Raw genomic sequence first — 22,998 nt, forward strand, 5'->3', positions numbered from 1 at the left:
GTTTTTGACTGAACGTTAACAAGGCAAACCTGGATAGGGAACGAGGTTTTGAAGGAACTTAGGAATAAAAAGAGGATATATCATCTTTGGAAGGAGGGTCAGGTATCTCAGGAAGCACTTCAGGGGGTTGCTAGAGCATGTAGGAAAAAAGTTAGGGAGGCCAAAGTTCAGTTTGAACTTAATTTGGCAACTTTTGTAAAGGACAATAAAAAATGTTTTTACAAATATATTAATGGCAAAAGGAAGGGTAAGACCAGCCTTTGTTCTCTACTGGATGTGGGAAGGAACTTAGTAACTGCAGATGAGGAGAAGGCAGAGGTGCTTAACACCTTCTTTGCCTCAGTCTTTAGTGGGAAGATGGCTTGTCCTCAGGACAGCTGTCCTCCCCTGGTTAGCAGATGGCATCAGGGAGCAGAATGGTCCCCCTGTTATCCAGGAGGAGACCGTCAGAGAACTGCTGAGTCACTGGATGTTCATAAACCTATGGCCCCAGATGGGCCATCCCAGGGTGATGAGGGAGCTGGCAGATGAGCTTGCAAAGCTGCTCTCCATCATTTACCAGTCCTGGCTTACTGGGGAAGTTCCAGGTGACTGGAAGCTGGCCAGTGTGACACCCATCCACAAAAAGGGTGAGGAGGATCCTGGTAATTATAGTTAGCCTGACCTCAGTACCCAGCAAGGTAACGGAACAGTTTATACTGAGTGTCATCATGCACTTACAGGATGGCAGGATGGCCAGGGTATCAGACTCAGCCAGCATGGCTTTAGGAGGGGTAGGTCATGTTTGACTGACCTGATCTCCTTTTATGACCACGCGACCTGCCTGGTGGATGCAGGAATGGCTGTGGATGTTGTCTATTTGGACTTCAGCAAGGCCTTTGACACTGTCTCCCACAGCACACTCCTAGAACAGCTGGCAACCCACAGCTTGGACAGGAGCACTCAGCTGGGCTCAGAACTGGCTGGATGGCTGGCCCAGAGAGGGGTGGTGAACACTGCTGGTGCTGCAGAGCAGCTGGTGGCTGCTCACCAATGGTATCCCTCAGGGGTCTGGGCTGGGGCCAGTTCTGGTCAATATTTTTATTGATGACATGGATGAGGGTGTTGAGTCTTTCATTGTAAATTTGCAGATGACAGTAAGCTGGGAGCATGTGTCAATCTGTCAGAAGGTAGGATGGCTCTGCAGAGAGACCTGGAATGGTTGGATGGATGGGAAGAGTCTAACAAGATGAAGTTTAATAACTCCAAGTGCAGAGTCCTGCATTTTGGCCACAATAACCCCCTGCAGTGTTATAGGCTGGGGACGGTGTGGGGTGTGGCTGGACAGCACCCAGGCAGAAAGGGACCTGGGGGTGCTGGTCCACAGCCAGCTGAACAGGAGCCAGCAGTGTGCCCTGGTGGCCAAGAAGGCCAATGCCATCCTGGCCTGTGTCAGGAATAGAGTGGCCAGCAGGAGCAGGGAGGTCACACCTTGAGTGCTGTGTCCAGTTCTGGGCCCCTCAGTTTGGGAAGGACATTGAGATGCTTGAGCGTGTCCAGAGGAGGGCAACGAAGCTGGTGAGGGGCTTGGAACACAAATCCTGTGAGGAATGGCTGAGAAAGCTGGTGTTATTTCATCTGGAGAAAATGAGACTCGGGGGTGACCTTACAACTTCTCTACAACTTCCTGAAAGGTAGTTGTAGTCAGGTGGGGGTTGGTCTCCTTCTCCAGGCAGCAACTGACAGAACAAGAGGATACAGTCTCAAGCTGTGCCAAGGGAAATATAGGTTGGATATCAGGAAAATGTTTTTTATGGAAAGAGTGATAAAGTGCTGAAATTGTCTACTCAGGGAGGTGGTGGAGTCACTATGCCTGGACGTGTTCAAAAAAAGACTGGATGCGGCACTCAGTGGCATGGTTTAGTTGAGGTGTTAGGGCATGGGTTGGTCTCAATGATCTTGAAGGTCTATTCCAACCTTATGGTTCTGTGATTCTGTAATCCTGGCTCAGGCTGACAGTATTTAATGCAAATGAAGAGACCAAACAGTCAGAAAAATGTGTTTTATTTGGTGTTTCTTCACATGCCACAAGGACATCAACAACAGATGTAGAAACTGAACAAGAGTTTCCACAACATCTTGCAACTAATCTAATAAACTGAATCAAGTTCCAAGATTCCATAAAAAAATCTTTTAAAGCATCAGCATTACATTTTCTCAATTTGTCATTTGATACACTGCTGATACAGGTAAGAACTGAACAGCTTGACACCGGCCTTTGTAAAAAACATCCCATAAACTAAGTCATTAAGAGCTATAATACTGGGGAGTACCTCAGTACTGCAACATTATGCAGCTGGAAAAGGTACAGCTGAGGATTTAATATTTACCTTTAATTCTCACTACAGATTTTTTAGTGAATGTGAACACTTTACGAATGATCTCTGCATTGTTCTCATTCTTGATATCTGTCTATTTTAGCTACAATCCATACCTGGACATAACCATTTTGAACTCAGCAATAGGCTGTCCCAGGATGATATGCATGGCAGAGCATGAAAGGCAAGAATTTGAATCTAAGTAAGTATTCTTGATTTATGGTGCCAAGCTCCAACTATTCTACCGAATGTTAGAGAGTTCAGCATTGCCTCTCAAATAGAAGTCAAGTTTGATACAGGAAAAAATCTTGCACAGTACATCTCATTCTTTTAACATTTAGATACAGAATCCATACTACTTGAGTTTATTTTGATCTAAAACAGCATCCTACATTTATTTTGGTGCTTTAGTTATTTAATCAACAAACTAACACAAAGCCTGCAAAATCAGCTTCACTATGACATGAGCAACTATGATGCAGCAAGAAAAAAGACTTCTTACCCAAATGTCCTGCTTTTCACCAATTGGGAAATTTGAATACAAGTCTATCATTTCTGGTGTCCTGTACATTGGTGTTGTATTCCTTGTGATCTGGAGAAGACAGAATTGATTGAAACAATATTGAACAATGAGCTTTAACAGCATTCAGCCAAGGAAACAGCTCTCCATGTAGAATGGACAGTACACTCATTTTCAAAACTCATTTCAGAAACACTTGTCAAGGAAAAAGCCACCAACTGAATCCTGCAATAGCCACAACAGCTTTGACAGATGAAGACACATGAAGGTCACATGAAGACAGTAGGACTCAATTAACATTATGATCATCAAGAGCCCTTCCAAACAGCAAAGCACATAAAGTGACTGGTCTACATGAGGCAAAAATGGAACACTAATTCCAAAAATCAACAATAAGCCAAAAAGTGAATTCACACTCCAGTGCGTCTCTCACTTTCTCAGCATACTTAATGACAGTGCAGACACATCCAAAGAAAAACTCTGGTCATAAGAATACCTGGAAAGATGTTTTCTACCATCTTTTTGCACAGACTATACAAGACAGTGGTATGACATCATCATTTCCTCAGTGCAATGCTTTCCAAGAATACCAGATTGCAAAACAGGGGCTTGTGATGTCAGAAGTTGTACACATGAACTTAAGTGTATTTCTCCCACTGATGTACTACACCAGATTTACTAGCATTACTCTCAGATCTAAACTAAGAACAAATGCACTTTGTAAAAGTACACTGCATGCTAGATTTAGTTACTGTAGTCCAAGGCCCTGCAATACTGCCCATTCCTATTCCGCTGAGCAGACTCGCCTCTCATTTACAGATCATTCAACTGAGGAAAAACAGATGAGAAGATGATCATCAGTGTGATACAACCAATTTCTTGTCCAGTGCAATTAGAAGAAGGCCTAGTAACCACTGCAGACTGCAGAATGGACACTGACCATGCTGAAGTGTTTCTATATGTAGCTACAGAACAGAAGCTATGATTGTAACTGCAGACAGCTTTTGAACTCTAGCAAAACAAATACAAAACCAAAACGTTATAAATAATACTCTAAATGAAAAAATCTTCAGTTGTCTTAGATGTCTCACAAATTAATACCAGATTAATAGTAACAGTTAAATTAATTCACTGTTGACATTAGAATTAAATCACATTAAAACAGTCTCACCTCTTCTTCAACTACTGCTCTCTTCTGTGCAGACCAGTTGTAGTCCGGATAGTAAGCTATAGTTGTAGCACTGCCGAAGTCACAAAGTTTAATTGTCCCCTGATTACTAATAAGCAAATTTTCCACCTTCAAAAACATGTAGAGCAACAGGTTTAAAAAACATGTATTTTTTGCCCTAACACACACACTTTTATACACACCATCTTACTTGTGCATACATATAAAAACTAATCACTTCAGCCAAAAATATCGTTTACAGGAAAACAAAGATTTCAGACATTACTGTAGTTTTATATGCTAGCAACATAGCCAAGTTTTGAAAGAAGCACCAAGCACACTATAAACAGGAAACATGACAGAGAGCAAGAAATAAATCCCACGGGGGAAAAAAAAAAGTAATTTCATTAGAGCCTAAGAAAAGGACAGTTTTTCAGATAAGAACTTGTAGAAGCAGTGTCTTAGAATCCAAAAGTTTTCAGGCATAAAACTGAACACTGTTAGCTCAACTGCAGTGGGATGAAGGTTAGGACTGCTATATGCAAAAAGCAGGGAGGTACTAGTAGAGAGGCAGACTGCTAGGAGACACCCATAAAGAAGCAGCTTTGACCCTGTGCAGAGAGAGAAAACAGCTATTTGAGAACCACGTGCTGCCTGGATAGTTCATCATCCATTATCCCTGCCTTTTTCATTTTCATAAATTCCAACCGTCCTGTATTGTTAATTAAAATGTGGAAGAAACTTAAGGAAAGAGTAGGTATTGGGCAGACCTACTTGGAGTCATAATCACAAAAAATAAAATTAAAAAATAAAATTTGTACCTCTGTAAAAAGTTAGGTAAAGGTGTCAAAGTTAATTGGCTCAAAAACTCTGACTAACAGTTTTCTATGCTGCTGACCTTAGTTTAGACTACAAAAAGGACAGTACAGTTAAATGATCCCTATTTGGCTCCTGGCTGTAGTAAGGCCTCTGCCTCTTGCAGCACAACAATCATTTAATCTTGTTTTGCAGACTCTGCAACATGAGACCAGCACAAAACCAAATTCCTGTCTTTTCCCATGTTTTAGTTCTGTTAGGAAGGTACATTCCTTGAGAAGAAAAAAACTGTTCTGAATTACAGGATTAGCTCAACATCTATGCAGCTGGCTATGAAAGAAATTGTGTATTTATTTGTAAATAGGTTTTTTTACTTTTTTTTTTTCAGAAGAGAGATGCACCTTTTCTACAAAAGCTAGGGGCTGGCATATAGAAATGTCAGTGAAGAATGGTTAATGTGTCTTTGACACAACCTCACAACCTAAAAGCCTGTTCAATGGCACCAAGCGAAAAAAACAGAAAGGGAGTGCTCTGTCACCAAAGCTAGGTTATATTTATGGGCTATACTAATAGCTAACATCAAAGCTTTTATCAAGAGTGATGAAAATAATTAACACACTTACTAAAGAGTGGTCTTATTTTCCTTTCCCCAAAGTAACTGAGTACATGCTTACTTAAGGAGAAACAAATTTTCCTATTTTTACATTAAATGAAATCAAAACAGGCTGGATAGACACATGTGAAATTTAGACACTATTCCAAGAATAAGAATTTCCTCTGTCTTATTTTTTTAATGCTACAGAAAATTCAAATATACACAGTACAGCAGAATCTCACTGATGATGAGGGCTTCTTCATCTAAAGCATATGGAACAGGTGAAGGTGAACCCCGTCTTCAAAACACAAAATTCAAACCCAGGTAAGTCCCTTAAAAGCTCCTAAAGGTAGAACACGCTCTACAGCATAAGCCTATAGATTCCAGGTAAGGCTAATTAATTAAAAAAAAAAACCACAAAAAACCAACCAAACAAAAAACAACCAAAGAAACCCCTAAGAAACAAAATCTAACCTGAATTATGCCTACCAAATTTTACAATTCAAATTAAAAACAAACACTGAAGTACAATGCAGTTACCAGTTCTAAAACTAACAGCTTACTACACATTCTCAATGGCAATGTAATCCTTCACAGATAATTCAACATTCTTCTCCTTCAAAGCTTTACCTCTTCTATTAATACACCTACTTAACCCAGAACTGCACTTCACTAGTTTGAACTGAATATTTTATCAAAAACAAAATACTCAAGCTAACTCAATCAGCAAAACATGATACAGTACTTTTCTGTCAGCTTGTTTCAGATAGACTACAAGCAGTTTCTAAACAGCAAGCACAAGGAGAAGAAGCTGTTTGAAGAGATGCAAGTATTTCAGTGATGACCTTCCCACTCAACAGTTATGGCAAGGCAACAGATCCAAGCACTATGCTCAAGAACCGTTTTTAACACTGAGCCCAACAGGCTCCTTTGCTGTTCAGAAGTTCAGCCTTTATTTAAATATTGTAACATACCTTTAAGTCTCTATGAATAATAGGAGGCTTCTGCTTATGCATATGCTGCACTGCTCTGCAGGTCTGATAAAAGATCTTCAAAACTGTGTCACAAGAAATAGGTCCTTTAGATTCTACTTTCTTTAAGAATTCCACCAGCTGTCCTGCAGGAAGTGAGAGAAATTCACATAAGCACACAGAGAACACTGCAAATTCTGAAAGCTTGACACAAATAGATCCTTCTCAAGAACAGCTCAAAATCTTGAGTTGTATTAAATAGATTTTCTGAAAATGGCAAGTCCACACTGACTACAATGACAAAAAAAAGAGTGCTCTAAGGAACTACTCCTACTTTTCCTTTCTCTGCCTAGTCTCAAACACAAAAAACTTAATGATTACCTCATATTTAAGGCAAGGTTAAACTGTAGTCTAAAAAACCTTCGATCTTTATCCTATAAAAGTTAAGTTTGAACTCTGGCTCCACTGAACCATGCTATCTTTTACAGTCATCCCAAGCTTTTAAGTTAACAAGCAACCTGCGCAAAACAGCTGCCAGAAGTGTGCACTGCAGGGAAAAGAAATAAAGTTTACCTTTACACAGCTCTGTAAGCAGAAGAAACTCTCCCTGCCCTGTGTCTGATTCTTCTTTTCCTATAGATGCTGCAGAGCAAAACTGGACAATGTTGGGATGACCTGAAAGTTTTTTCTGGAGATAACACATTCAAGGAAGATGACTCCCAAGTTCATTGATACTATTGCATCCAGTAGTTCATTTGAAATGGTAGATTAAAACAACAGAAAGCATAGTAGCTGCAATCAATACCCTGCACAAAACAGGGACATACATGCCTCAGCTGTAAGAAATCTAAGGTATGCAATAAAAACTAAAAAAAAAAAACAAAACAAAACAAAAAAAAACTAAAAAAAAAATAAAAATCCTTATGATCATGGCTCAGAAGAAACTGGACTCAGTAACAGGGCTAGTTCTTTTTGTCTTTTGACAATGACTGCCTAGCAGGAGTAGCAGGGACATCTTCTAGTTATCAGCTGCTTCTCTAGATCATTGATCAAGAAAGAGCCATTGTAGCTTCACCTATCTTTCCTGAAGTATTAAGTATGCCATTCTTCAATTTTAAGTAATTAAAATAGAGTTCAAAACAAATAGAGGTCTAAAAGGGCAAGGAACTTATCCTCCCATCATTAGTAATAATATTTCATGCTAAAACCTTTATCATGTTTCACTTTCAGTTCAAAAACTTGAGGTATCATTTTTGAACTATGTAAAGGGGAGTACAGTGTAAGTGATCTCAGCTCCTGCCCGCGGAAGTTATGCTGCATTATGCCTGTCTGTGCATACACTGAGACTTGTGCCTATGAGACAAACACAATCTATTTACAGGATGCATTCACCAAGTCTGAAGAGAGAAAAGCAAAGACTTTGTAAGTAGAAGAAAGCTATTAAAAAGGGCAAGTTGGATCCACACAATTCACACTGATCTGATTTTATGCATCTCTATTCAGAGCTGCAGGAATTAATTGCATTTTACAGTCTTATCTCAGAAAGTCAGTGACAAGTAACCCTTCATCATATTATACACCTGCTTTAGTGACTCTGAGCTGTGAAATACATCCAAAGAACATTGAGCTCTTTACTCTTGGCAAGATAATGCCAGAGTAGATAGAAAATGTATAGTGCTATGGTATTCCGTCTTAGAAGTGTACTTCTCATAAGTGATGTTTAGGCTAAGATTTTGCAAAACATATCAGCAATCATAAAAATAAATGTTTGAGTAGCTTAAATTAGGATCAGTGGGTTTGCCTGCTAATTCAAGATGAAGCTGAACACTCAGAAGGGAACACATCAGCATACCACAGCTGAATAGCTGGAATTGAGGATCCAAGAAGAGCCAGGCCAGGGAGAAAATATTGAATTTACTAAAATCAAGGACTTAAAACACGCTGAGATTACATTATACCCTACTATCTGACATCACTGAAAATAAAGAGGACAGCAAGGACACTGAGAAACGTCTGCTTGTTTCCAATGTAGTCTACTGAAATTTCTTCCTCAATAGCTAGCACTACTTCTTAAAGCCAGATGGATCCAAAGAAGAAATTAATGAACATTGAGGGTAAAAGCAAAGAGCAATAAATCCAGTGCATGTGAGGGAATTCTATTTAAGATCTAAGTATCATGTGACATCAAAAGGTCTCTTGACGACATTCACAGGGCTGCAAGAATACCAAATAAGAATTTCACTTCTTGCTAGAAGTACATGGCAAATTCTACAATAGCTACAAAAATTATTTGTACACACTGTATTACTGCAATTTTTGAAGAACTGAACTTTACAGATGTTGATTCATGATACCAGATTCATGACAAACCATGAACCCAGAATGTCAGTCCTCTTAGGCAGTGTATGGCATGAAGAAAAACAAAATCTGTATAGCAATCTTTTGTTACCCAGAAATCTCAAGCAGTTAAATATGTTACAGAAAAGGATACCATAAAACAAACTTCCTGAATGATGGCTTTGTTCTTTTCCTCTTCATTAGACAACAATCGCTGTCAAAAAACCAAAATAATTTAGAAGATATTGTTACTGAAACCTACAGGATAACAATGCATAGATTTTTTTTTCCACAGAATATGAAGGATAAATTTTAGTCAAAAACCTAAAGAACTGTAATGGAGCAGTAAACAAAACTGGCTTATTGTACATTTTGACATTCTGTCATAAATAATACCCAGTTTTCCAGTTACCTCGACTATTCAGGGTTAGTGAAAATTGAGCATCTGTAACATTTGACACTCTTTAAAGTAACTGTTCCAACAGTTCTCATATACAAAGCACTAAAGTCTCCTGGCTGCAGCATTGTGGCCTAACAAGGAAAGACTCACCTTCTGTCTGAAATATTCAGCAACAACCTTCAAGTCATTCTAGACTAACTCCTCCAGATTATGTAGCCAGGCTTTTTCAATGTTACTTGTGCAATCAGTAGCAAAATTAAGCATTACTGTTTCTAGTATTACCTGGATTTGCAGTCAACATTTGACTACAAGCAGCCTGAGCATTCTCTTCAAAAGTACTGGTTTTATAGAACAGAGGAAGTATAGTAATGGTTCACCTTTTATCTGTTATTTTTTAATGGGGATACTTCTAGAGGATATTTTGAACACATAGTATATGGCCTTTGGTCACATTTTTTTTACCGTAGGATGTGTAATGAATTGGAAAAAGCCAAAGTTATTACTGGTTGTAAAATGCCAACTTACCTCTCCCACCCTTCATACAAATACCCAGTTTACACCTGATTACCAGAAGCCTCTAGAAACCAAGAATCCAGAGAAGTGTCTCTAAAAAGTACCAGGCCAAATGTTTAAACAATGAGTCAAAGTGTGGAACATTATTTTTAATACTAAGGAAATTTACTCTTAAAGTAAGAAGATAGGCTAAATCTGCTTCTGACAAGTGAAAAACGATTACAGTACTCCACTTCAGGTAACTATGAAATATTCTTTTTACCTGTGCATCAAAACATTTTGGACTGGATCAAATCTACACCAAATAAAAAAATAAAGACCAGAAGCACCTAAAAGCCCAATTCCCCTGTTTGTCACCTAAGTATGAAGTGTAGGGTTCTAACTGGAATAACCATTCTATATAGCAGGCTACAAACACCATTAATACACTGCATTTTTCCAAGTTACTTGCTCAGTCACATACATCAAGAACTAATTGTCATGCTAAAATATCAAGCTGAAAGACAGACTTTACAAACCTATAGTGAAGTAAATTAATATTACCTTCAAAGCATAATCTTTGCCACTTCCAAGATCTTGAGCTTCATAGACAAAAGCAAAACCCCCTACAAGAAGAAGGCACATTAAGTCAGTTTTAATTTCAATATTCAGGTACATCATTCTTTTTAGTCTAAGAGAATCAACACATTAATTTAGATAAATTTCTAAATGTACCAACAACACATTTTTCAGCATCTGGTCAAGACTGCTGATATTCAGTAAGAGTTCGGGTATTCTATTCCTTTCTTGTACATAAGCAAAGAGCACACAGACTTTGTTACTTTCCTGCATTTTGTTAAGTCTGCCTATGCAGATTTATTATAAAGCCAATTTTTAAAAGGTCCTTATAAAACCAAAATACAGTACAGCAAATATTACCTAATAAACTCAATTAAATTTTTTGGTATCACACAACTAACACTTTGTACAAAAAACAGCAATAATTAAGGAAGATAACTGCTAAACACACACCTTCTGTTTTTAAGATAACTGTCATGTCAGAAAGCATTTTCAAGTACGGAAGCACACACACATTACAATAATGGTAATATTGTTACCAAATTGCAACGTGTTATTTAATAAAATATTTCCCTTCCAACTCCTTTTGTCAAACTATCTATTTTCTCAAACACTTCTTTTTGCTCAAGAGCACTGCGCAAACCTCATTGAGATAGCCGAAGTTTGAGAGTACATAACTAGTTTAAAATACGCATTTCTACTTCAGTGATCATCAAGCTCACCTTGTACGACTATGCCCCTCTCAAAACATCAGCTTCAAGTAAGTTTCCCCTTCTGTCATTTTCACTCTTTCACTTGAACACAGTTCAGCTCCATAAAACTCAGATCATTAGTTGCAGTGCTTGGTTTATTACTACTGCAGCACTACAGCAGAAACCATGTTTAATTCCATAGATTTTCTGGAATACCAAAGGAATTAGAGCATGTTGTAAAGGTACTTCTACCTTTTTTTTTTTTTTTTAAGCCATCTGTTATTAGTGAAAACAATTCTTAAACAAAAACTAGTTCTTCTGTGTCATTCTTAAAAGCAGTTTCATTTACAGTTTGATGCTGGCTCCCTTGAGAAAGTAGTCTATTTTTATTGGCTACTTTTTTTTTCAGTTTTAATATACCCCTCCCCTCAGTAGGGACAAGGTTACTGGCAAAACTTCTCCTCTGCCATAACAGTTTGCTCCAAGCCCACCAAACAATATATTCTGCAAACAGTCAGAAAAAATAATATAAAAAGCACTTTCAACAAACACCCATACAGCTGATACAACTGAGGCAAATGGTAAAATGGAAATTAAGCAAAGAACAACTTCTAGGGGTGTCTAAAGAATGTATTTACATTGGAGTGTTTTCACTCATTTTTTAAACTCATGTAAATGTTTGTACATGTTTTAAGACAGTTTTCTGAGGATTTCTGTATCAGCAAAATCATCCTAGTACTACTCCCCCATAGAGATCACCAGTGTAGAGATATGTACACACCCACCCCAGCTATTGCCCAGTGAGACAGGTTTTGCATTGCTAAGGCATTCCAGAACCCCAATCACAGAAGACACCCAAGCCCTCCAAGGTCATCTCAGGTAGTATTTTCTAGTTCAGAAGTTACAGCAGAAGAAAACCGGGTTTATTTCTTTTCTGTAGACACAAGCTCTCATACATCAAGGCTCACTACACATACCATCTCATGATAATCAGGAACTAACTCTAGCTCATTTGCTTGATTTATTCGCAAGCACTCTAAACTTATCCTTGCACCACCACAGCCCTCAGGCAGTGCTCCTGTCAGTACTTCATCACTCTCTTACAGAGATTTGAAGACCCTTGCTTTTCCAACTAAGAGACTTGGATTCTCCCTCAAGTCAAACCTAGGTGTCACATAATACTGAATAACTGTATTTACACATCAAGTTGGATTTAAAACTGCTCTTTTTTATCATATCTCTGTTTTAGGCATCTTCACAAATTATTTTTTCAGATAAGCAGCTTCAGTAAAATGACAGCTAGAGAAGCATCAAAATAGGGACATCAACCACATCATAACAGTGCTTGCTACAGTAATTTACTCACTGTTTCATTACACACTTAAATAGTCATGAGAAAGTGAGGGTGTGAGTAGCTTCCTGTTTGTAACTATTTGATATGACTTGTCTACTCCCCTCCCAAACACTGACCAAATTTGTTTCCATATCAACTTTCAGTGGTTTATGTTTCAACCATAGCTTGATTGAAGCACTATAATTCTAGACTGGAATGCAAGTTACAATGCATTTTAACTGAAAGCTTTTCTATCAGAGCATCAAAACAGAAAAGATGCTCTGTTATTGTTGCCAAGCATTGATTCACAAGCTTTTTTTTTGAAGTCTAGTCAAGTATTCGCATCCACTGCAAGTCCTAGTAACATGATGAAATTGCCTCAAGAATGAAGGATGGCCCAAACTTAAAGATCTGGACATTTTCCCAACCCCTTGAAAAGCAGAGAGGTAGAATATCTTCAAACTTTGAGAGCTCCCCTACAAACAGGAACTGCTAGAGCCGAGAAAAATAGAACTGTTCTGCACCATGCTGAACATATTGCCTACGTTTACAGTGAAGAGAATGGAAGCTGGACAGCTGCCAGGTCAGGTGCTTTAGTTGTTCTTTAGGAATCATCTTTTTTTTCCCTATCTGTCAGCAAATAAAACCAGCAATGGCAGAAACTTGGCATTAAGCATTTAGTGTGACTCTACTGCTAGAGGTTTGCAAAATAAATCCACCCAAAAACCTGGACTTAATTAGGCTATCATTATCCTATGAATTGCAGAGACCACAGAATTGTTCCGGCGAGCTTGTAATACTGTCTGTTCACACTCAAAATACTAAGTAGGCCTGAAATAAAGAAAAAAAAAGTCGCTTTAATTGCAGAAGTTTCACCTTGACAGAAAACAGCTCGTAACAAATCCCCTATCTATGTGGCTTTAAGCTATGACATCTATTTTTAAACTCAAAAAAATATTAAAGTCTGCACCCATTTAAGTCTGTAGCCTATTGATATCTTTCTGACTAAGGAATGATTTTTTCATTATTGTAAAAGCTTTAGACTCAGATCAAACAGATTGAAAAATGCGTTCTTTTTCTCATCATGTTTCTCTTCTTGTGTGCTTTTTTGTCAATGTTTGTTACTCAAAGGAAGCATAAGATTTCATTACATGTGAAGAATGGTTGTTAAACGTGTGCTACAGAACTTGCTTGTTCCCCATTTTTCACACAATCTGGTTTATTCTAAATTGTTCAGTCTCATATACAAAAGAAGCAACTAAGTATTCACTAATTAGGCAGGAAATCTGTGACTATTTTACTGAAGTAAAATTGAGGGGAGGAGGAGGGCAGGTCTGTGCACTTAACAGGAGGATCCAAGAGAGCCATGACACCTGAAGCCACCATCATAACAAGAGCAAGTAGGGATTGTATGTAAAGGCCCCCACCAAAGTCCTCTAAAATCTTATCTGCAGTGAGCTACTGAGACGTCCAAGCAGGAAAAAAACCAGGATACCATATTCTAGAAGTGCTCAGCCCAGTCTGTGACATACTTGGTCTGTTCTTGCATTTAGAGGTAGTATCAGCAAAAGAGATCATCACCAGCTCATCCCCCACAGGCTGCTGCCAGCCTCCTGCAGCAGCACACTGTATTTTCAATCAGCCCAGTCCTACCCCAGCACACCTCTGTGAAACAACCAGGAAAATGCATCCAAGCAACCTGTGCAACAAGTCTCAGCCTAGAGCACAGCCAGACACGGATTACCACCAATACTGGTGCACACTACAGGGCTGGAAGGAGCTGTGGGCTAGGGGAACAACTGAACCTGCGGTGCCAGATCACACCATGCAACGTCAAACCACAGGCACTGTTCACACCAGCTACAAAGCCGAGCACACGAGCCTACAGAAAAGTCTGCATTGGCAGATGACACACAGCTCACCATGGATTTGAAATCCAGATTCAGAAAGCAGCACTTGACTTTCCAGAAGGGAATCTGGCATGAAAGAACTATCTAGAAGAAAAACAGATCCCATATTTGTAACCATGGAAGGGAATACATGTAAGCCACAGTTGGGGATCCATGTATCAGGAGGTATCACAACATGTCCAGAGTTGAAAGATAAATGCAATTTGAGCAACAAAATAAACTATACACTACAGACAAATTCAAGTCGGAAGATCGCAGGAGAGGCTGGGATTTCTTTATTTCACATCTATTTTATCTTTATACTCAATATACTGCAAGGGCTCTTCTAGATGGGCTACACTGGCTAGCAAATTATATTTTCCAGAAAAACCAAGCAGCTAGCCCAACTTCAGTTAGCAAAATAACGAAAGAAAACAACATAAAATAAAACCATAACACTGAGACAAACATGGAACACAAAGCAGTGGTTATAAAGAAATTGTAAAGAACTGTAGGTTAAAGCATGTCTCCATTTTAAGTCATCTAACTTGTCATCTTTCCCCCCAACATTTTACAATGCCTGTGTCATATTATGGAAAACAGCAGGCTGCTGTCAAAGTTAAGTCTTAAAATACCTGCTCCAGAACCAAGAACCAAATAGTTTATTTGCCTCAAAAACAGCTTCCTGCCCTAACTTTCCTTTGTCCTTCAGTAACTGCTGTGGTCACTGCCAGCAAGAATTTTACAGTATCAGCAGCACAGACAGCTCTTTTAGCATTCACATCCTACTCAGTGCTTACATTTCAGTCGCAACTCTGACCATAAAGAAGCTGTAAGTAAAGGCTGAAGGCAGAACAGGAGGACATGACATCTAGTACTGTTTAAAATGCAACTTACTACATAAGAAACTGCCAGGTTTTCTCTAAGATCATATGCCAAAAGTGCTTGAGCATTCAAGTGACAAATTATTGCCCTAAAGAAGATAAAGCAATGAAGATCTAGGGGTTGTTTTACAGCTCAAAAATTTAATAAGTAGCTCGCAAGTGGTTTGAAGTAGCTAATTTTTCTTCTATGCTGATCACCAAGATTTCAACAGAAAACTACTTAGTATCAGATAATTACAAGAAGAAACTACAGAAAGAAACTCCAGCAACCAAAAGGAGCTCTAAACAGAGTTTTGAGGTATTTAACCTAAATAATATCAACCATCTCTACAAAGTTAATGGAATATTTAACTGCAGTAGTATAGAAAAGTCCACATTTTAGTCCTTTGAGAGTAGCCTTCAATGGTTCTTCTGCTGGAGGAAATAAAGTATTTTCTCTAACCACAAGCATTAAGACAATTCAAATTTCTTCTAATATCTAAGTAATTTGCACCTATCAAACATATCATCTTTTCTAAAACAGATTAACAAGCCGTGTGCCAGGCTACCTACCCAAAGCTTCACTTGAAACTGGAAACTGCACAGATATTTAGCTACCTGTACTCTAGCAAAATCTATGTGCACAGCAAGACCAGTCTCCTGACACACGTGTTTAAAGCAAACACATTTCCTGCATTCTACAGTCTTCCAATCGATCCCAAACAACAGAGGCAACCTTGCATGTTTGGCATATTATACATTGTCATTTAAAGAAAAAGGAACAAACAAACAAACAAACCCCCACGCAAACCAGAATTTTCATGAGGTTCTTGGTAGGTTATAAAGACCGTGACAGACTACAAACTCCTCCGAGTTCTGATAAGTGGTGAAGGCATTTTAAACCACGAAGCAAGCGAAGAAACGGCCATACACCACAGCGGCTCTCGGTGGCTATTCCTGAGGCGGGACAGTAACACCAAGCACTGCTGCGAGCCCCGGGCCAGGGGACACCGTGTCCCACCGTGTCTGGGGACACCGGCTCGGCGCGGAGCGGGCGGCACGGACACCGCCAGCCCTTCCCGAGAGGCCGGAACCGCCGCCCCGCCCGCCGCCCGCCCGCCCCCACCCGGGCGCGGCCTGCCAAGGAGGAAACCCTCCCGGTCTAGGAACAGGAGCCGGGGAAAACGGGAGCGGGAGGCCTGCGGGGAAGCCCATCCCAGCCCCGCAGCGCCGGGGTCCGCCCCGCACGGCCCGGCCCTGCCGCCCGCTCTTACCCTCGGCAATGACCCGCTTGATGCGCAGCTTCATGTCGCCCATCTCCACCGTCTGCCCCACGAAATCGTTCTGGTCACGGCTGGCGGCTCCCAGGGAGCCGGGGCCCGCCAGGAAGTCCAGGGCGGACTGGAAGAGCGACATGGCCCCCGGCAGGCAATGCAATTGAATGGGACGGGAAGAGATACAAGCAGAGTGAGATGGAGTTGGAGGGCTCCGCCGAGCCACCGACAGCCGCGGCGAGAGCCCGCCTGCCTCCCCTACTGCCTCCTCAGCCGCTCTTCCCTCAGCTCCGGGCGGCTTCCGGGAACGCTGCGTCACTTACGCGCTCCCGGCGCGGCCCGCCCGCCGCAGCCCGGCCGGCCGCGGCCCCGCCCCGCGGGAGGAGCTCCGGCTCCGCGCCTGCGGCGTCCCCTCCCCGACGCCTGCTCCGACTCCCGCCCGTCTCCGCTCCTGCAGCGTCCCCTCACCGACTCTTGCTCTCTCCCGGGCTCTCGCTGCCCGCGGGGGACGCGCGAAGCTCGCCTTCCCGCCCTGCCCTGGAAGGGTCGCCATTCCCCAGGCAGCGGTGTGTTTCCACAGTTTAACACTTTGGTTGGCAGCCGGCGAGAGATAAATGTTCTCCTGTCCTTCGGCACCGCTGGCGCTTGGGCAGCAACTGCGCTTTTCCCACGGAGCATTGCTGCCGTCCTGTCCCTGTTCGACTGCCCTCGGGATCTTTCCGCGCCTGTCGCTTTTCTCCGCAACCCCGACGGGCTGGCCTCCCTGCCCCAGCCACTCCCCTCCCTGCATCCTCACTGCCAGCACCGGGACGCACGGGCGGGCGTGGTGGGGAGCGCTCTCCGGGTGTCACACTGTCGTGGTTTGACAGTGTGGGTGCCAAGTGCAAGGCACCCACGAGAGCCGCTCACTCCCCCTCCTCTGCTACTGATGAGCAGAGGACGAAAAATTTAACGTTGGGTTCGTGAGTTGAGGTAGAGAACGGGAGACGCATTCCAAGGTCAAAACAGGCTCAACTTAAGAGATGCAAAGTGAGTTTATTACTAACAAAATCAGAGGAGGGTAATGAGAAGTAAAATAAGCCCTTAAAAATAAGCCCTTTCTTCCCCCCAGCCCCTTCCTCCTTCCCACCAAGAGCACAGGGAGACAGGGCACAGGGGTTTTGGTCAGTTCATCACCCGAGGTTTCCTTCTGCTGCACAGGCAGAGGAGCCCTTCCCCTGTGAGACCGTGGGATCCCTTCCCACGGGAGACTGTTCTCTGTGAAATTCTCCAGCATGGCTCCAAATCTCAGGAGCAGCCGTCCTCCCAAATCTGCTGTGGCATGGGTTACTCTTTCACGGGGTGCAGTTCTCCAAGGACAGGCTGCTCCACTCTGGAATCAGGGCCCCTCTCTCCACTGGGTCTCCCACAGGATCACAGCCTCCTCTAGCAGCCATCCACTCCAGCACTGGCATCACCCCATGGGCTGTGGGTGGATCTCTGCATCCCCCGTGGATCCCCATGGGCTGCAGGGGTACAACTGCTTCACCATGGCCTCACCATGGCCTGCGGGGGAATCTCAGCTCTGGTGCCTGGAGCAGCTCCTCCCCCTCCTTCTTCACTGACCTTGGTGCCTCACATATTCTCACCTCATCCTTTTCTCTGGCTAGAATGAAAACTGCGCCCCTACTTTTGTTTTAATGTCTTCTTAAATATGTTATCACAGAGACATTACCATAATCTCTAGTTGGCTCAGCCTTGGCCAGCAGTGTGTCCATCTTCAGAGCCATCAGGGATTGGCTCTGCCAGACATAGTGGAAGGTTCTAGAAGTTTCTTGTAGACACCATCTCCATGCCCCCTGCTGCTACCAAAGACCAGGCCGTGCAAAACAAACACACGAATGTTTGGAATAGCCATATCCACAGAAAGTGTCAGCCTGTGTTTTTACAGGAAAAGGTGACTCCTCTTTGTGTGTTTGGCAGATCCCAAACTGGTCAGCCCATTCCCAGAATACTGCTGTATGACCTGAGAGAGCAGATCACTAAAGAAAGGCTTTCCTCCAAACCTTTAGTGTCAGAAATAACACCAATAGTCAAGATTCTCTTTCAAAAGTTTAGTCCATATTGTCTCCACCTTGCCAGCAGCCAACCTATTGAGACAATCCCGGACATCCCTGGGATGTGGTCTGCGGTCTTCTGATGTACTTCTTTTTCTTATGCAATTCTGTAAAATTTCAGGTGGCCATGGCTACTTTCTCCTGCACAGATGACTGGTTCAATTTTTTAAAGTTATATTTCTCAATCAACTTCCATAAACTAAGAACTTGCTCTTCTTCATGCAAGAGTGTAAATTACAGGGGCATGGCCTCTTGTGATTCCCGCACTGTTCTGTAATGCTTGATCAGTCAAGAAGTGTGGTCTTAAAGGCGAGGAGATTTATATGAAGATCCCACAGTTTTGTACCTTTAATTAAAAAAAATTATCAAAGATTATAATAGAGAACTTCCTTCTATCTGCAGTAGAGGTCAGCCGCTATTTTTCCTCTTTCAATTCTCCCTGTGAGAAAACTTCTTTTGTTACAGTAACTGACACCAGCATTACTTCTTTGCAGGAAATCCTACCTGCAGGAGTGTCTAACTTTCAGTCCTGCTTTAGTTTCTGACTTTCCTGATTATTTTTGTTCAGGAAAATGCTGTAATTATTTTTTTACAAACAAAAACAGCTGGTTAGGCTTGCTACACCATATTGTTCCATTCACTATCTCTTGTATCATTCACCTGCACCTTCCCCTTCAAAGACTCATTAATAAAAGGCCACTGGAAAAAGGACAGGAATTTCTATAAGAAACCATAGAAGCAATCTTTCTGGTTTTGAAGGTCTAGGCTTTATTTTAGTAGCTTTCTTGTTCCCAAATGAAACACTCGGTCACAGATGGAACATGAAGCAACTACTTCGTATTTGTTCTGCTTAAATGAGGACTGAGGTTTCTGATGTAACTTCAGTCACAGACTGAGTGACCTGGTCTAAAATAACCTCTTTTGGATGTTTGAGGTTTTCTGGGTTTTTTGCTAATCAGCTTTAATGCCATGCTAAAATTCCCTGACTATTTCACTGCTAAGCCTCACATTTATCTCAGCTCAGAAGAGATGTCCCAAAGTCAAAAGAAACAGCTGAGGATGACACGGCAGCAAGACTTTGTCTCAGCAGCAGCATGCCTGATTGAAATGCCATAAAGTGTGTTGTCTAAGAATCTTGTTTCTTTATCAATATGTACCTTTTTAATGTATAAAAATTAGTAAATAACATTCCATCCATGAAAACTGAATATATTTAAAACTTTAAAACTTTATTTAAAACTTTATTGTTTTATTGCTTATGCAAGAGATTTGACTGTTCAGAAAGGCTCTTGACACAAATAATTAAAATTCCAGTTCAAAAATTATATGCAGGTTTGATAATAAAAGCTCAACCGATTGTTGCTTGAAATTGTTCAGGTCTGTCATAGCTTACAGTGGGAACTTGTTCTCAGAAAGATTGCATGAGGACTAACTATGTTACACATGAAGGAGGTATAAGAAAAAATGTAGGAGGTATAAGAAAAAATGTAAAATGTAGGAATGTTACACTTGAAAAAATCAGGATGGATTTGGCACTGCAACTACGGCAGGTAAGATAGGAAAGCCTTTATATGATTGCAGCTTTTCTGGATTAAAAAAAGTTTAAAAGAATACTTGGGTAATATTTTACTGACCTGTGGTTTCAAGCATCCAGGATAGTACTAGAGATCAAGCAGATCATTCAGTGAGTCCAGAAGGCTCTGCAGTGGTGGGGCCTGACCCCATTTTCATTTATTGCTGAGGCAAAAGTGTGATTAAATGCTACAGTTTTTAAGAATATTGGTCAGAAAAAAGTATTCTTTTTATTTATGCACCTTGAGAGGCCTTTGGGTTTTTTTTTAGCTGCTAAAGGTGGTAAGGCTTATTCATTTATATCCTGGCATAGTTCCTGTTGAAAAGCAGAGGAAAACAAGGTTGTGCCATCTTTTACTAGTTTGCATCCCAGTTCTGACAACCACACTGTACTCCAGTGGGATGCTTGAGCTCCTAATTAAAATGCTCTGCTCCAGCCTTCCCCTTGTAACTCTCACAGTCTTCTTTCTTCTACAACATCACCCAGAAAGTACCGCAAATCATTCTGGCCAAAAACCTTGGGTGGGGAAGGTGGTAAGGAAGGATTTCCTCTTGTGTCATAAAGTCAAGGCAGGGCAGAACCATAAACTCGGGAATTATTAAATGAAAGGTTCCTTTTTTCTATAACCATGTAGTAAAGATAGGACTTTAATTTTCATTTCAGTAATTGCTTTCAGCTTCTTAGGGATTAAATTAATTAAACAGCAATGAATTAGCATTCTACTTTGCATTTCTCTATATAACCCTTAATCAAAATATAACTAGAAAATGGCAAATAATAATAATGTCTCTGTAGATCTAGATAGGGTTCATTAGGTTCAACACATCTGAAAATCTATTTTAGAAGAACATCTCAGAAGAAATATTAAATACTTCCTAATGTTTGTACTTTTTATTGCAATTGCTCTTGGGATGTAGTCCAAAAGAATGAGTCATAAAACTAATCCTCACAGATAGCAAACACAAGAGGCTTGACCATTATTAATTTAGTATCTTTGATTTGCATGCAGAGACCCTCCATTTCTTCTCAGATCACAAATATACCAAAGGCACACTTAGAGCCAAGCTGACACTTCTGTCCAGTCATTTTCTTTCCTAATTGGCTAGCCTAGGTTTGAGTGCAACTGCACCCTTTTGAAAGATTTAGGCTTAGTTCTGCCTCACACAGTCCAGCAAGAATCAGCAGATTTCGGAAGTAAACAGCCAGTAGTACCTCTGTGTCCCACCCAGGGGAATTTGTGCAGTACACATATTTTGTTCATGTTACTTTTTGTATTTGTTGCAATACAAATAAGCTTTTATGGTCTTCTGACGTACTATTTTTCTTATGCAGATTATCACCTGCTATATGTTGGGAGATTTTTATAATGTGCTCTAGCTGCATATTTCAAATAAGAGCCTGTTCATTTGATATTAAAATAATGAGGTTAATAAAGCAGTATTTGAAGCATTTGGAGATAAAGATATTTCAATTTATCTCTATGCATGAATGCTACTTTCTAATATCACTCAATAACTGCTGTTATTGATTTGGGATCCCTTTCTTTATAGCTGAGTTTCGAGTTTAAGTTATTATTTTCTGATAATAGGAAAATATGCCAATGATTCAAAAAAAAATTATTTCACTGGTTTTGTGGAACAATAGTTTTGTCTCTAGCTTTGGATTAGACAAATTAAGCAGATGTATCTTTTCTCTGTTTGCTGGTTTCAAACAAGGCATCTTCTTTATCTTTTTGTTCTTCTTTAGGAAAATGTTATATAGGGAAATTAGCTATCCTTATAAATAAAATTATTTACTGGTTATTAGAAAACTCACTGAAATTTGTGGATAGGATCTCTGGAGATTGAATGTACACTGTATCTGTTCCAGTCTGTAGTTAGGGATTTCTTCTGCAGTTGATGCTCCTGACTTCCTTAAAACACCAAATAATGACAAGGGAAAAAAAGAGTTGGTGTCTATCCAATTCCTTGAAGAAAAGGTCTTTAACTTTGAAGCCAGAAAGGAAAGTGAAAGAAGAGTTTCAAGTATGTGTTCTTAATGTCTGAAATACACTGTGGGGTTTTTTTGGGTGATGTTACTTTACTTGTTTGCTTGTTTGTTTGTTTGTTTGATGATAAGCCATGATTATTAGACACCTCAATTTAACAAATAATTTCTTTATTGAATTTAACATACGGCATTTTATCAAAACAGTCTTCTTCTATGAGAACCAAAGCATCACTGTTTCACTTTGGAAGAGTGAAGTATTATAACAGTAAAATTGATACTAGCTGTAATTGAGACAGCTGTAAAATTGAGACCATATGTCCATTTACTAAACTTTCTTTCAAAAGGTCATTATAGTGATTTTACTGGTCATCTCTGCAATCCCTTGCCACTTAAACATTGTACACCTTCATTATTAAAAGTGGAAGTTACTCTGACATTTCAGAATTAGCAAGCTACATTACCATTTATTAAGCAATACCAATTTGAACAAATTTTAATAAAGGTTAATGATAGATTTTATGCCAATGTGGCCATATGCAAACTAAACTGGGATTATTTTCAGGCAATGGTAAGGTCCAGGGTCCTGTGAAAAAAAGCAAAACTTATAAATTAAAAAAATGCAATATTACCCACAAAAGAGTTGCAGAAATTAATTTTGTGAAACTAAAAGAAAAATGTGCCTCATGTATAGGTCACACGGACTGACTGCAGCACTCCTGTGCTAGATCAAGTCAACTCTACCAGGACAGGTAAGGTTCAGGTACAGACATATGGTGACCTCACTTCAGCTCTGGTATATCAACAGAGCAGTAGATTGAGCAGTTTTTGCAAAGGAAGAAGCTTTTAAAAACTTGCTTGAGGCTAAGGATATTATCAGCTACTTGCATTTGGTTAGACTTATCACTGGAGCCTTTATCTCTCTGTTAACAGGGGCGAAGTACCCGTATTGCTTTGTTGTTTATTAAAATTTCCTGGTATTGCAGCAGTCATAGCATTCCAGAATTGTGTCTTAGTTACCAATTAAATGATAAATTTGCATGCCAGAATTGCCATT

General features: G+C 40.4%; 1 protein-coding gene across 1 annotated transcript in view; it reads right to left on the bottom strand.

Moving 5' to 3' along the window:
* Window positions 1-16,597, bottom strand: part of GAK (cyclin G associated kinase) — a 67,881-nt gene extending 51,284 nt beyond the window's left edge. The window contains exons 1-7 of the mRNA XM_059837086.1: window positions 16,287-16,597; window positions 10,221-10,282; window positions 8,919-8,978; window positions 7,001-7,115; window positions 6,431-6,573; window positions 4,049-4,174; window positions 2,860-2,949 (exon numbers count right to left, since the gene is read on the bottom strand). Of these exons, the coding sequence (XP_059693069.1) occupies window positions 2,860-2,949; window positions 4,049-4,174; window positions 6,431-6,573; window positions 7,001-7,115; window positions 8,919-8,978; window positions 10,221-10,282; window positions 16,287-16,428 (738 nt within the window). The 5' untranslated portion in view covers window positions 16,429-16,597. The remainder of the gene's footprint in view (window positions 1-2,859; window positions 2,950-4,048; window positions 4,175-6,430; window positions 6,574-7,000; window positions 7,116-8,918; window positions 8,979-10,220; window positions 10,283-16,286) is intronic.
* Window positions 16,598-22,998: the final 6,401 nt, after the last annotated feature.

Source organism: Haemorhous mexicanus, chromosome Z, assembly GCF_027477595.1.
Source record: "Haemorhous mexicanus isolate bHaeMex1 chromosome Z, bHaeMex1.pri, whole genome shotgun sequence".
NCBI classification, from domain to species: domain Eukaryota; kingdom Metazoa; phylum Chordata; class Aves; order Passeriformes; family Fringillidae; genus Haemorhous; species Haemorhous mexicanus.